This window comes from Somniosus microcephalus, chromosome 7, assembly GCF_052327205.1.
Source record: "Somniosus microcephalus isolate GS21.2 chromosome 7, FLI_Smic_1.0, whole genome shotgun sequence".
Classification (NCBI taxonomy): domain Eukaryota; kingdom Metazoa; phylum Chordata; class Chondrichthyes; order Squaliformes; family Somniosidae; genus Somniosus; species Somniosus microcephalus.
The window spans coordinates 16,628,106-16,642,027 of record NC_140993.1 but is presented as its reverse complement, the minus strand read 5'-3'; the positions used below and the strand labels follow the sequence as shown (position 1 = coordinate 16,642,027).

General features: G+C 47.2%; 1 protein-coding gene across 1 annotated transcript in view; it reads right to left on the bottom strand.

Moving 5' to 3' along the window:
* Positions 1-2,309: 2,309 nt before the first annotated feature.
* LOC147114527 (desmoglein-2-like) overlaps positions 2,310-13,922 on the bottom strand; it is a 69,494-nt gene continuing 57,881 nt past the window's right edge. The window contains exons 14-16 of the mRNA XM_085993931.1: positions 7,674-7,807; positions 5,020-5,490; positions 2,310-3,842 (exon numbers count right to left, since the gene is read on the bottom strand). Coding sequence (XP_085850057.1) covers positions 2,688-3,842; positions 5,020-5,490; positions 7,674-7,807 — 1,760 coding nt within the window. The 3' untranslated portion in view covers positions 2,310-2,687. The remainder of the gene's footprint in view (positions 3,843-5,019; positions 5,491-7,673; positions 7,808-13,922) is intronic.

Below are 13,922 nucleotides of genomic sequence, written 5' to 3'. Positions count from 1 at the left end.
CTAATCCCATTTTCCAGCATTTGGTCCATAGCCTTGTATGCAATGGCATTTCAAGTGCTCATCCAAATGCTTCTTGAATGTTGTGAGGGTTCCTGCCTCTACCACCCTTTCAGGCAGTGAGTTCCAGATTCCAACCACCCTCTGGGTGAAAAAGTTCCTCCTCAAATCCCCTCTAAATCTCCTACCCCTTACCCTGAATCTATGCCCCCTTGTTATTGACCCCCCTACTAAGGGGAAAAGTTCCTCTTTATCTACCCTATCTATGCCCCTCATCATTTTGTACACCTCAATCAGGTCCCCCCTCAGCCTTCTTTGCTCCAAGGAAAACAACGCCAGCCGGTTTAGTCTTTCTTCATAGCTGAGGCGCTCCATCCCAGGTAACATCCTGGTGAATCTTCTCTGCACCCTCTCCAAAGCAATCACATCCTTCCTATAGTGAGGCGACCAGAACTGCACACAGTACTCCAGCTGTGGCCTCACCAGCGTTTTGTACAGCTCCATCATAACCTCCCTGCTCTTATATTCTATGCCTCGGCTAATGAAGGCAAGTATCCCAAATGCCTTTTTAACCACCTTGTCTACCTGTTCCGCTGCCTTCAGGGATCTATGTACATGTACACCAAGGTCCCTCTGACCCTCTGTACTTCCTAGGGTCCTACCACTCATTGTGTATTCCCTTGCCTTATTTGTCCGTCCAAAATGCATCACCTCGCACTTTTCAGGGTTAAATTCCATTTGCCACTTTTCCGCCCATCTGACCAACCCGTTTATATCGTCCTGTAGCCTGAGGCTTTCCTCCTCGCAATTTACCACCCCACCAATTTTCGTGTCATCTGCGAACTTACTGATCATACCTTTTACATTCTCATCCAAATCATTTATGTAGATCACAAACAGCAAGGGACCCAGCACCGATCCCTGAGGTACCCCACTGGACACAGGCTTCCAGTCACAAAAGCAACCTTCGACCATCACCCTCTGCCTCCTGCCACTCAGCCAGTTTAGGATCCAACGCGCCAAGGCACCCTGGATCCCATGGGCTCTTACCTTCTTGACCAGTCTCCTATGCGGGACTTTGTCAAAAGCTTTACTGAAGTCCATGTAAACCACATCCACAGCATTTCCCTCATCCACCCCCCTAGTCACCCCTCGAAAAATTCAATCAGATTTGTCAGACATGATTTACCCTTGACAAGGCCATGCTGACTAGCCCCGATTAATCCTTGCCTCTCCAAGTGGAGACTAATTTTGTCCCTCAGAATTTTTTCCAATAATTTCCCTACCACAGATGTTAGGCTCACTGGCCTGTAATTCCCTCATCCCTCTTTTTACCTATGTCGTTGGTACCAATGTGGACCACGACCTCTGGCTGTTCACCCTCCGCCTCCAGAATGCCCTGCAGCCGCTCAGTGATATCCTTGACCCTGGCACCAGGGAGGCAACAAACCATCCTGGATTCACGTCTACGGCCACAGAAACGCCTATCTGTTCCCCTTACTATAGAATCGGGATGCCTCGGGCCACTCGATTCAGGTACAGGGGGTTGTACCCTGTGCCCCCAAGAATGGGCACACCCGAATTTCGACCTCCAGAACTGGAATTTTAAAGACAATTTAAGTAAATGTTTTAAAATTCCTCTCCTCCAAGAGATATTGTAACTGCGCAATTGGAATTTATTTAATCACAAATTACCTAAATACATGGGTTGCTTCCCAGTTTTGGGAAATACTGACATGTTAAACCTATTTATCATGGAATCGGGGGTACAGTAGAATAGTGGTTATCTTACTGGGCTAGTAGTCCACAGGCCTGGACTAATGATCTGGAGACACGAGTTCAGACGGCAGCTGGGGAATTTAAATTCAATTAAGTAAAATGAAATCTGGAATAAAAAGCTATCGGATTGTTGTAAAAACCCATCTGGTTCACTAATGTCCTTTAGGGAAGGAAATCTGCCGCCCTTACCCGGTCTGGCCGATATGTGACTCCAGACCCACAGCCACGTGGTTTGACTCTTAACTGCCTGAGCAAGCCACTCTGTTGTATTGAAGGCGGCGGCTCACCGCCACTTCCTCAAGGGCAGTAAATGCTGGCCTTGCTAGCGACCCCCACACCCAATGAATAAAGAATAAGGTCATTCGGCCCATCGTGCCCGAGCTGGCTTTTTGAGCTTTAGAGCTCTCCATTTATTCTCACTCGCCAATTATTTAGTTTAGTTAATTCAAATACAAATGGCAATTGTTTCATGATTCTTGTAAATAAATGTGTCCTTTCATTAGATCTGGAGATAGAAATGTAAAATCCAAAAAGTAGATAAAATAATTTATTTCCTCTTTCAGAAGAGATAAATACAGTTTACATTTTTTTAAAATCTCCACACCTTGTTCAATTTGGCCATCTCTGAAAAGATAAAACGTGCACCAGCCAACCAAACAACTAGTCATTGAGCAACCCAACATATTCGGACCTCTAGATGTATTGCAGAATATTTTGTGTATTTAATCTTTGGAAAAACGTGCCGTTGAATCAAAAAGGGATGTGCGCCAGAACCCTCAAAACTATGCAACCCCTCCAAAACAACTGCCCTTCTTTAAAATCACCAATATTGTAGTATTTTTAGGCTTAGACTTTTTGAAAACACCTTCCCTTCAGCGATATCACGAGCCAAATGTGACTGCAGAAAATGTCTATTCCTGCACTAACTGTACAGTTTGGGTTACTTTTTTAACTGATCTATACGCCCCACCACTAGATTTGCTTGACCCCAGATTTTTCTCAATTGCCGGTTTAGTGGCAATGTGGAAACCTTGCACGTCCCCTGTACCGGAATTAACCGACCTCGTCACTACCACGTTCTTCTGCACTAGAGGCATCTGGCCAACTGATGGGTCAGTGATCACGCTCTGTATCTCTCCTGTACCGGAAGTAAATGACCTCGTCACTTCGACATTCTTCCGGATTAGAGGCATCTGACCAACTGATGGGTCAGTGATCACGCCCGGAATCTCTCCTGTACCGGAAGTAAATGACCTCGTCACTTCGACATTCTTCCGGATTAGAGGCATCTGGCTAACTGATGGGTCAGTGATCACGCCCGGCATCTCTCCTGTACCGGAAGTAAATGACCTCGTCACTTCGACATTCTTCCGGATTAGAGGCATCTGGCTAACTGATGGGTCAGTGATCACGCCCGGCATCTCTCCTGTACCGGAGGTAAATGACCTCGTCACTACAGCACTATTTTGGATAACAGGCATTGGGGTGAACGATGGGGTTGTTCCTTGCAACCCACCTGCACCATAATCAAATTTGGTTGTTGTTGTCTTTGTCTGAGCCAATGCCGGATCAGTGATAAACGACATGCCCTGCCACTCCTCAACACCTGATTTGATGTTTGCCGTCACCCTTCTCTGGACAAACATTGGGTCAGGCATGCCTTGCAGTTCCTCCCCAGTGGGATTAATGGTTGTGGTCACGACAACATGTTTCTGCGCAGGCGGTGCATTCGCGGCCCTACGCTGCAGCTTCACAGCATCGGATGAAACAGATTCTTCTTTCACCGCGTAATTCGGTTGGATCAGGGGACCGGTGCTCGTGGTCGATTCCCAGGTCTTGGATGCGCTAATTACCGAACTTTGGCTCTCAGATTGGCCCCTGCAGATTTCAGCCAGAATCCTGAATTTCGGCCCCAAGTCATTCAAGAAGGCGTCGTCTTCAACAACATCCTCAATAAGACCGCAGCTGCCAAGGGAGCCAGTGGGCGAATTTTCCCCTTCGTTGCTATAGACCAGCAAACAATCGCGCTGCTTGGGAGACGCGCTCTCTCTATCAGAGGCAAGCAACTTTTGAAACACAACACAAGTGGGACATAAAAAACATTACGGTTACTTGGAGTAAACACTTTCTGCCAACAATTCCAGTACACAGTTACAAGATGTTGCATGCAAGTAAAATGAGTTTACAACTGTTCTGTGTGCATCAGGCAGGGGGACGGTAGCACAGTGGCTCCGTTATGGACAGGATAGTCCAGGCCTGGACTAATGATCCAGCGACACAAGTTCAAATCCCAACATGAATTGAATTTAAATTCAATTAAATAAATCTTGAATAAAAAGCTAGTATCAGTAATGGTGACCATGAAACTACCGGATTGTCGGAACAACCCATCTGGTTCACTAATGTCCTTTAGGGAAGGAAATCTGCCGCCCTTACCCGGTCTGGCCGATATGTGGCTCCAGACCCACAGCAACGTGGCTGGCTCTTAACTGCCCTCTGAAATGCCACTTATTCAAGGCGGCGGCTCACCACCACCTTCTCCAGGGCAATTAGGGATGGGCAATAAATGCTGGCCTTGCCAGCGATGCCCACATCCTGTGTATGAATTGAAAAAAAAAAATCTGGCAAGCTAAATATTGCTGGTTGTAACATTTTGAGGAGGGGGGGGGGAAAAAGGGGAGGAGTAATAAAGAATTCTAAGTGTTAAAACCCCCCCCCTAAGGCTAGTCATGGGGGGCTTGTGGTAAGGCAGAATTCATATAGGAATAGGAAAGGGAAATGATACAATTTCCAGCATTACAGGCGAAACAGTGGAGATCAGATAGAGAGGGGAGACTTGCTGCTTGTTCAGATGTGAGAGAATAACTGGGCACTGAAAGAAGGGGAGATGAAGATAATTTTTTTTTTTAATGCAACGAGTTATGATCTGGAATGCGCTGCCTGAAGGGATGGTGGAAGCAGATTCGACAGTAGCTTTCAAAAATGGAATGAGATATATAGTTAAAAAAAAGGAGGGCTGGGGGGAAAAGGAGTGGGACTAATTGGTGGCTCCTTCAGAGAGCCAGCACAGGCGTGATGGGCCGACTGGCCTCCTACTGTGCTGTATGATTCTATGCACATCATTACTGATCAAATTAATGAGCCTCTCATTCTAACCGACCGTGAGATGTTCAAAGCAGGCTACTTTGTAATAGTTGTATTGGCGACACCTCTGTATTTAAAAATGGGACAATTTCCACCTACCTGATTAATGTATTGTTCTATGTAAGCCTTACAGGAACCTTCCATCATTCTTTCACTTGACCACGATCTACTCCATTTAGCATTACCCAATGACCTTCCATGGACACTGTGCCGATTAGCCGATGACGTTCCATGGACGCTGTGCCGATTAGCCGATGACGTTCCATGGACGCTGTGCCGATTAGCCGATGACGTTCCATGGACGCTGTGCCGATTAGCCGATGACGTTCCATGGTCAATGTACCGAACATCCCCTTTATTAATCCAGATCAATTGGTTTGATCCGGTTTGAGAATCTCCACGCGCACCTTCCATCCAAAATTTATTTTCCTGAATGGCTGCTCCTGTATTACGCATTTGAGATCCCTCCGAAACATTGGATCCTCCGATTCCACCTCCAGCTACTGCTCCAACCATTTTTCCCCACTGTTTGGTTCCCAATTGTCCTTCAGGAGAAATCAATGGCTGTATCTGCATTTAGCAAAAATAGATTCAGTCATAAGAAAGTAAGAATTAGGAGCAGGAGTCAGCCATTCGGCCCCTCGACCCTGCTCCGCCATTCAATAAGATCAGGGCTGATCTTCAACTTCAACTCCACTTTCCTGCCCGATCCCCATATCCCTCGATTCCCCTAGAGTCCAAAAATCTATCGATCTCAGCCTTGAATATACTCAACGACTGAGCCTCCACAGCCCTCTGGGGCAGAGAATTCCAAAGATTCAGCACCCTGAGTGAAGAAATTCCGCCTCATCTCAGTCCTAAATGGCCGACCCCTTATCTTGAGACTATGACCCCTGGTTCTAGACTCTCCAGCCAGGGGGAAACATCCTCCCTGCATCTAGTTTCAATATGAATAAGCAGTCTAATCGCCAACACTCTTTAAAGCCTCTCCAATGTTTCTTTATAAAATTGCACTGAAGAAAGTAACACGGAATCTCAGTGGAAAAGGGTCCACTACAAAGTTGAACTTTCAAAAGATGTTTTTTTTAATTAATTGTTGTGCTGTGGTTCAGTTGGTAGCAGTCTTACTTCCGAGTCCGAAGGTTGTGGGTTCAAGTCCCACTCCAGAGACTGGTGAGTAAAAATGCAGGCGGACACTCCCAGTGCAGTGCTGAGGGAGTGCTGCACTGTCAAGAGGTGCTGTCTTTCGGATGAGACGTTAAGCCGAGGTCCCGCCCGCTCTCTCAGGTGGACGTAAAAGATCCCACAGCCACTATTTCGACGACGAGCAGGGGAGTTCTCCCCGGTGTTCCTGGGCCAATATTTATCCCAAAAATGATCACTCAAACAGCTTTATCCGGTCATTTATCACATTGCCGCTTGCTGTGCGCTAATTGGCTGCTGCTTTTCCCACATTACAACAGCGACTGCACTTCAAAAAAAGTGCTTCATTGGCTGCAAAGCGCTTTGGGACGTCCTGAGGTTGTGAAAGGGGCTTTAGAAATGCAAGTCTTTCTTTTTAAACAAATCTACTTTTTCATTTATTCATTTGTGGGATGTGGGCCTCGCTGGCAAGCCCAACATTTATTGCCCATCCCTTGTTGCCCTTGAGAAGATGGTGGTGAGCCACCTTCTTGGACCACTGCAGTCCGTGTGGTGAAGGTACTCCCACAGTGCTGTTGGGGAGGGAGTTCCAGGATTTTGACCCAGTGACAGTGAAGGATTGGCGATATACTTCTACGTCAGGATGGTGTGTGACTTGGAGGTGGTGGTGTTCCCATGCGCCTTCTGCCCTTGTCCTTCTAGGTGGAAGAGGTCGCGGGTTTGGGAGGTGCTGTCGAAGAAGCCTTGGCGAGTTGCTGCAGTGCATCTTGTAGACGGTACACACTGCAGCCACGGTGCGCCGGTGGTGGAGGGAGTGAATGTTTAAGGTGGTGGATGGGGTGCCAATCAAGCGGGCTGCTTTGTCCTGGATGATGTCGAGTTTGTGTTGTTGGAGCTGCACTCAACCAGGCAAGTGGAAAGTATTCCATCAAACCCCTTACTTGTGCCTTGTAGATGGTGGAAAGGCTTTGGGGAGTCAGGAGGTGAGACACTCACCGCAGAATACCCAGCCTCTGACCTGTTCTTGTAGCCACAATATTTATGTGGCTGGTCCAGTTAAGTTTCTGGTCAATGGTGACCCCCAGGATGTTGATGGTGGGGGATTCGGTGATGGTAATGCTGTTGAATGTCAAGGGGCGGTGGTTAGACTCTCGCTTGTTGGAGATAGTCATTACCTGGCACTTCAGTGGCGCGAATGTTACCTGCCACTTATCGGCCCAAGCCTGAATGTTGTCCAGGTCTTGTTGCATACGGGCGTGGACTGCTTCATTATCTGAGGATTTGTGAATGGTGCTGAACACTGTGCAGTCATCAGCGAGCACACACTGCATATTATGGGTACAAATAGATTAACAGTTACGAAGGAACTAAAATTACATTAGCTCAACTGTGCCGTGAGTTACATTTAGGTATAAAGTGGGTTTGTGTGCCTGTGGGAAAGAACAGCAGCATATTGGCACAAATTAGCATTTCTGAATTATTCACGTCGAACTCTTTGGAAAAGATACAAAAGTGTTACGTCAGAGCAAACACTTAACAACACTTAATAAGCCGCAACGGGCTAAATTGTGGAATCAAAGATGAAAGCTCAAGTGATTTAGGTTACAAACCGTGTCCACTTGTCCTCCACCTTCAATGTTGCTTTGTGCTAGGACTCCTTTAGATGAATCGGACATTACAAAAAGGCCTTTCGTCGCACCAACTCCACCACCGCATTGGCAAAACAGCAGCAGCAAAGGGACAACTGTAAAGCAACAAATTAAATAGTTAATCAAAAAACAGCATCTCTGGGGGAAAAAAAATTAGAACTACTATTTTACAAAATAAAAATGACCAGCATATCTCCAACAACAGTTTGCATTTATATAGCGCCTTTCATACAAAACAACCGCCCGCCCAAGGCGCTTCACAGCAGTGTAATCAGACAGAAATTGACACCGAGCCGAAGGAGGAGCTACAGGAAACTCTCGATTTACCGACACCTAAATAACCGGAAATCTCTGTTAACCGGCAAAATTCAGGAGTAGGTTCAGGTAAGTTTTACTTCATATTAGTGGCCGTTCCTCGATCTGTGGCTGTGCAATCGGGGTTCCTGCACATGTTGCTGAGCAACAGGGATGCTTGGTCTGTGGCCGGGGTTCCTGCACATGTTGGTAAGCAACAGGGAAGCCTGGATTTGTTGCTGTGTACGGAGCTCTCGTACCTTTTAACTATACCTCTCTGTAATCCGGACTTTTTGATAAACCGGCACCACGCCGGTCCCGTCGGTGCCGGATAAAAAAGAGTTTCCTGTATTAGGAGGGGGCGTCGAAAAGCTTGGTCAAAGAGGGAGGTTTTGAGGAGGAGAGAGAGAGGTGGAGAGGTTTAACATAGAAACATAGAAGATAGGAGCAGGAGTAGGCCATTCAATGAGATCATGGCTGATCATCCAAATTCAGTACCCGGTCCCTGCTTTCTCCCCATACCCCTTGATCCCTTTAGTCTTAAGAAATATATCCAACTTCTTCTTGAATATATTTAATGAATTGCCCTCTACTACCTTCTGTGGTAGAGAATTCCACAGGTTCACCACTCTCTGGGTGAAGAAATTCCTCCTCATTTCTGTCCTAAATGGCTTACCCCTTATCCTTAGACTGTGACCCCTGGTTCTGGAATCCCCGACCATCAGGAACATCCTTCCTGCATCTAGTCTAGTCCTGTCAGAATTATAAAAGTTTCAATGAGATCCCCTCTCATTCTTCTAAACTCTAGCGAATACAAGCGCAATCGACCCAATCTCTCCTCATAAGTCATTCCTGCCATCCCAGGCATCAGCCTGGTGAATCTTCGCTGAACTCCTTCCATGGCAAGAACATCCTGCCTCAGATAAGGCGACCAAAACTGCACACAATACTCAAGGTGTGGTCTCACCAAGGCCCTGTACAACTGCAGCAAGACATCCTTGTTCCTGTACTCGAACCCTCTTGCTACGAAGGCCAACATACCATTTGCCTTCTGAACCGCCTGCTGCCCCTGCATGCTTACCTTCAGTGACTGGTGCACAAGGACACCCAGGTCTCGTTTCACTACCCCTTCTCCCAATCTATTGCCATTCAGATAATAATCTGCCTTCCTGTTTTTGCCACCAACGTGGATAACCTCGCATTTATCCACATTATATTGCATCTGCTATGCTTTTGCCCAATCACCCAACCTGTCCAAATCACCCTAGAGTTTCTCAGCATCCTCCTCACAGCACACACGCCCACCCAGGAAGTAACACAGAGAGTAGCAAGGGTACTCTGGGTGGTTGGGTTGGGGGGGGGGGGGGGGTGCGGGGATGTGCACGTCCATCACCAAGAGTGGCTCAGTAGCAACACTACTGACTGAGCTGGCTGAGTTCTGAAGGACATAACTGCCAGACTGGGCCTGTGACAAGTGGAGAGAGAAACAACAAGAGGGAAAAACCTTCTTGACCTCGTCCTCTCCAACCTACTTGTTGCAGATGCAACTGTCCATGACAGCATTGGTAGCAGTGACCACTGCACAGTTAGAGTGAAGATGAAGTCTAGTCTTTACACGGAGGACAGTCTCCATTGTGTTGTGTGGCACTAGCACCATGCTAAATGGCAGATTCAGAACAGATCTAGCAGCTCAAAACTGGGCATCCATGAGGTGTTGTGGGCCATCAGCAGCAGCAGAATTGTATTCCACCACAATCTGTAACCTCATGGCCCAGCATATCCCACTCTACCATTCTGGGAATTCCAGAGCTTAGGGTCTAGTCGGACATCAATGGTGGAGTAAAGGGAGTGGTGGATGGCACGAGGTCAGGATTGGGAGGAGCGCAGAGATCTCGGAGGGTTCTAGGGGACTGGAGGAGTTTACAGAGATAAGGAGGGGGTGAGGACCATGGAGGGAATTTAACACAAGGATGGGAATGTTAAACATGAAGGCATTGGGGGGGGGTGGGGGGACCATGAACAAATGTAGGTCAACTTGCACAGGGGTGACGCGTCAATGGGACTCGGTGAGGGTGAGGATATGGGCAGCAGAGTATTGGATGAGCTGGAAATTTATGGAGTGGAGGTTGGCAGGCCAGCTAGAAGAGCATTGGAATACTCGAGTCTTGAGGTGATAAAAAGCATGGATGAGGGTTTCAGCATCAGATGGGCTGAGGCAGGGGTGGTAAAGGGCGATGTTACGGAGGTAGAAGTAGGCGGTCTTGGTGGTGGAGAGGATATTGGATTGGAAAACTCTTGCTGTCCGCATCTGAACTTGTACCCAGTCTCGTTCACCCATCACCCCGACCAACGTCTTCCCGCGTTCCAGCAACGCCTTGATTTTAAAATTCTCATCCTCATTTTCAAATCCCTTCATGGCCCTCGGCCCTCGCCCCTCCCCAATCTCTGTAAACTCCTCCAGCCCTACAACCCTCCGAGAACTCTACGTTCCTTCAACCCTGGCCTCTTGTGCATCCCCCCACTTCCTTCGCCCCACCATTGGCGGCCGTGCCTTCTGCTGTATAGGCCCTAGGCTCTAGAATTCCCTCCCTAAACATCTGCTACTCCCTCCTCCTTTAAGACTCGTCTTAAAACCTACCTCAAGCTTTTTTTTTTGGCTTCGGGTCAATTTTTGTCTGATTAGGATCCTGTTGACCGACTCTGCGACATTTTGCTACTACGTTAAAGGGACTACATAAACTGGTGTTGTTGAAGCTCAGCGCAGGGTCTAATAGGGCGCTACTGGAGGGAATTGCGGCCCTTGCAGGTACAGCGTGCAATTAGGAAGGCAAGTGGCATGTTGGCCTTTATTGCAAGGAGTTGGACTACAAGAGTAAGGAAGTCTTACTACAATTGTACAGGGCCTTGGTGAGACCACACCTGGAGCACTGTGCACAGTTTTGGTCTCCTTATCTAAGGAAGGATATACTTGCCTTGGAGGCGGTGCAACGAAGGTTCACTAGATTGATTCCTGGGATGAGAGGGATGCCCTATGATGATAGATTGGGCCTATACTCATTGGAGTTTAGAAGAATGAGAGGTGATCTCATTGAAACATATAAGATTCTGCAAGGGCTTGACAGGGTAGATGCGGTTTCCTCCTGGCTGGAGAGTCTAGAACTTGGGGGCATAGTCTCAGGATAAGGAGTTGGCCATTTAGGACTGAGATGAGGAGAAATTTCTTCACTCAGAGGGTTGTGAATCTTTGGAATTCTCTACCCCAAAGGGCTGTGGATGCTGAGTCATTGAGTATATTCTAAGATCAATAGATTTTTGGACCCTAGGGGAATCGGGGGATATGGGGATCGGGCGGGAAAGTGGAGTTGAGGTCGAAGGTCAGCCACGATCTTACTGAATGGCAGAGCTGGTTTGAGGGGCCATATGACCAATCCTGCTCCTAATTCTTATGTTCTACCTGGACTGAATGTCGGACAAGCGGGCTGAAAAAAAGAAATTTGAGGTAGTGGTGAGGTAGAGCTGGAACCTGACACCATATCTTCGGATAATGTCACCAAGGGGTAGCATGTAGATGAGGAAGTGGAGCGGGACCAAGGTTAGATCCTTGGAGGGCTCCAGAGGCAACAGTGCCTGGAGCAGGAAGAGAAACCATTGCTGGAGATATTCTGGCTATAACTGGATAGGCAACAATGGAACCAATCGAATACTGAACGGAGGAGGTGTTGGAGGAGGATGGTGCGTTTGAGGTGTCAAAGGCTGCAGAGAGGTTATAGAATCATAGAATGATTACAGCACGGAAGGCAGCCATTCGGCCTGTCGCGCCGGTGCCGACTCTCAGCTAGTCCCACTCACCCGGCCTTTCCCCATAGCCCTGCAAATTTTTTTCCTTCAGGTACTTATCCAACTCCCTTCTAAAAGATAAAATTGAATCTGCCTCCACCACCCTCTCAGGCAGTGCATTCCAGATCCTAACCACTCGCAGTGTAAAAAAGTTTTTCCTCATGTCGCCTTTGGTCCTTTTGCCAATCACCTTAAATCTGTGTCCTCTGGTTCTCGACCATCCTGCCAATGGGAACAGTTTCTCTCTCTCTACTCTGTCCAGACCCCTCATGATTTTGAACATCTCCATCAAATCTCCTCTCAACCTTCTCTGCTCTAAGGAGAACAACCCCAGCTTCTCCAGTCTATCCACGTAACTGAAGTCCCTCAGTCCTGGAATCATTCTCGTAAATCTTTTCTGCACCCTCTCTAAGGCCTTCACATCCTTCCTAAAGTGTGGTGCCCAGAATTGGACACAATACTCCAGTTGGGGCCGAACCAGTGTTTTATAAAGGTTCATCATAATTTCCACACTTTTGTACTCTATGCCTCTATTTATGAAGCCCAGGATCCCGTAAGCCTTTTTAACTGCTTTCTCAACCTGTCCTGCCACCTTCAACGATTTGTGCACATATACCCCCAGATCTCTCTGTTCGTGCACCCCCTTTAGGATTGTACCATTTAGTTTATATGTCCTCTCCTCATTCTTTCTACCAAAATGTATCACTTCACACTTTTCTGCATTAAATTTCATCTGCCACATGTCCACCCATTTCACAAGCCTATCTATGTATTCCTGAAGTCTATCACTATCCTCCTCACTGTTCACTATACTTCCAAGTTTTGTTTCATCTACAAATTTTGAAATTGTGCCCTGTACACCCACGTCCAAGTCATCATTAATATATACAGGTAGACTATCCTTTATCCGAAAACCTCGGGACCAGCCGTGTTTCGGTTTTCCGAAAATTTCGGATTTCGGAAGGTATTTTATAAGACTGGGAAATTTGGCGGGGGTGGGGGTCGTCGGGGTCCGCGGGAGTCGGGGTCGGCGGGGGGGGGGGGGGGTCGGCGGCGGGGGTCGAGGTCGTGCGCACGACTTACGCTGAACGAAAAAACCTTCGGTTTTTAGAGAGTTTCGGTTTTCGGAAGTTCGGATAAAAGGTAGTCTACCTGTATCAAGAAAAGCAGTGGTCCTAGAACCGACCCCTGGGGAACACCACTGTGTACCTTCCTCCAGTCCAAAAAACAACCGTTCACCACTACTCTCTGTTTCCTGTCACTTAGCCAATTTCGTATCCAGGTTGCCACTGTCCCATTTATTCCATGGGCTTTAATTTTGCTGGCAAGCATATTATGTGGCACTTTGTCGAACGCCTTTTGGAAATCCATGTACACTACGTCAACCGCATCGGCCTCATCAAAAATCTCAATCAAGTTGGTTCAACACCATTTGCCTTTAACAAATCCGTGCTGGTTTTCCTCGATTATAATCTACATCCTAGGGTACTTAAGGAAGTGGCCCTAGAAATAGTAAATGCATTGCTGGTCATCTTCCAACATTCGATAGAATCTGGAACAGTACCCATGGATTGGAGGGTAGCTAATGTTACCCCACTATTCAAAAAAGGTGGTAGAGAGAAAACGGGGAATTACAGAATTACAGAACTACTGACATTGGTAGTGGGGAAAATGCTACAGTCCATTATAAAAGATGTAATAGCAGAGCACTTGGAAAACAGTGACCGGATCGGATAAAGTCAACATGGATTTACAAAAGGTAAATCGTGCTTGACTAATCTGCTGGAATTTTTTGAGGATGTAATTGGTAAAATAGCTAAGGGAGAACCCGTGGATGTGGTGTATTTGGACATTCAAAAGGCTTTCGATAAGGTCCCGCATAAGAGATTAGTGTGTAAAGTTAAGGCACATGGGATTGGGGGCAAGGTATTGACTTGGATAGAGAACTGGTTGGCAGACAGAAGGCAAAGAGTTGGAATAAACGGGTCTTTTTCCGAGTGGCAGGCAGTGACTAGTGGGGTACTGCAGGGATCGGTCCTTGGACCCCAGCTATTCACAATATATATTAATGAGTTAGAC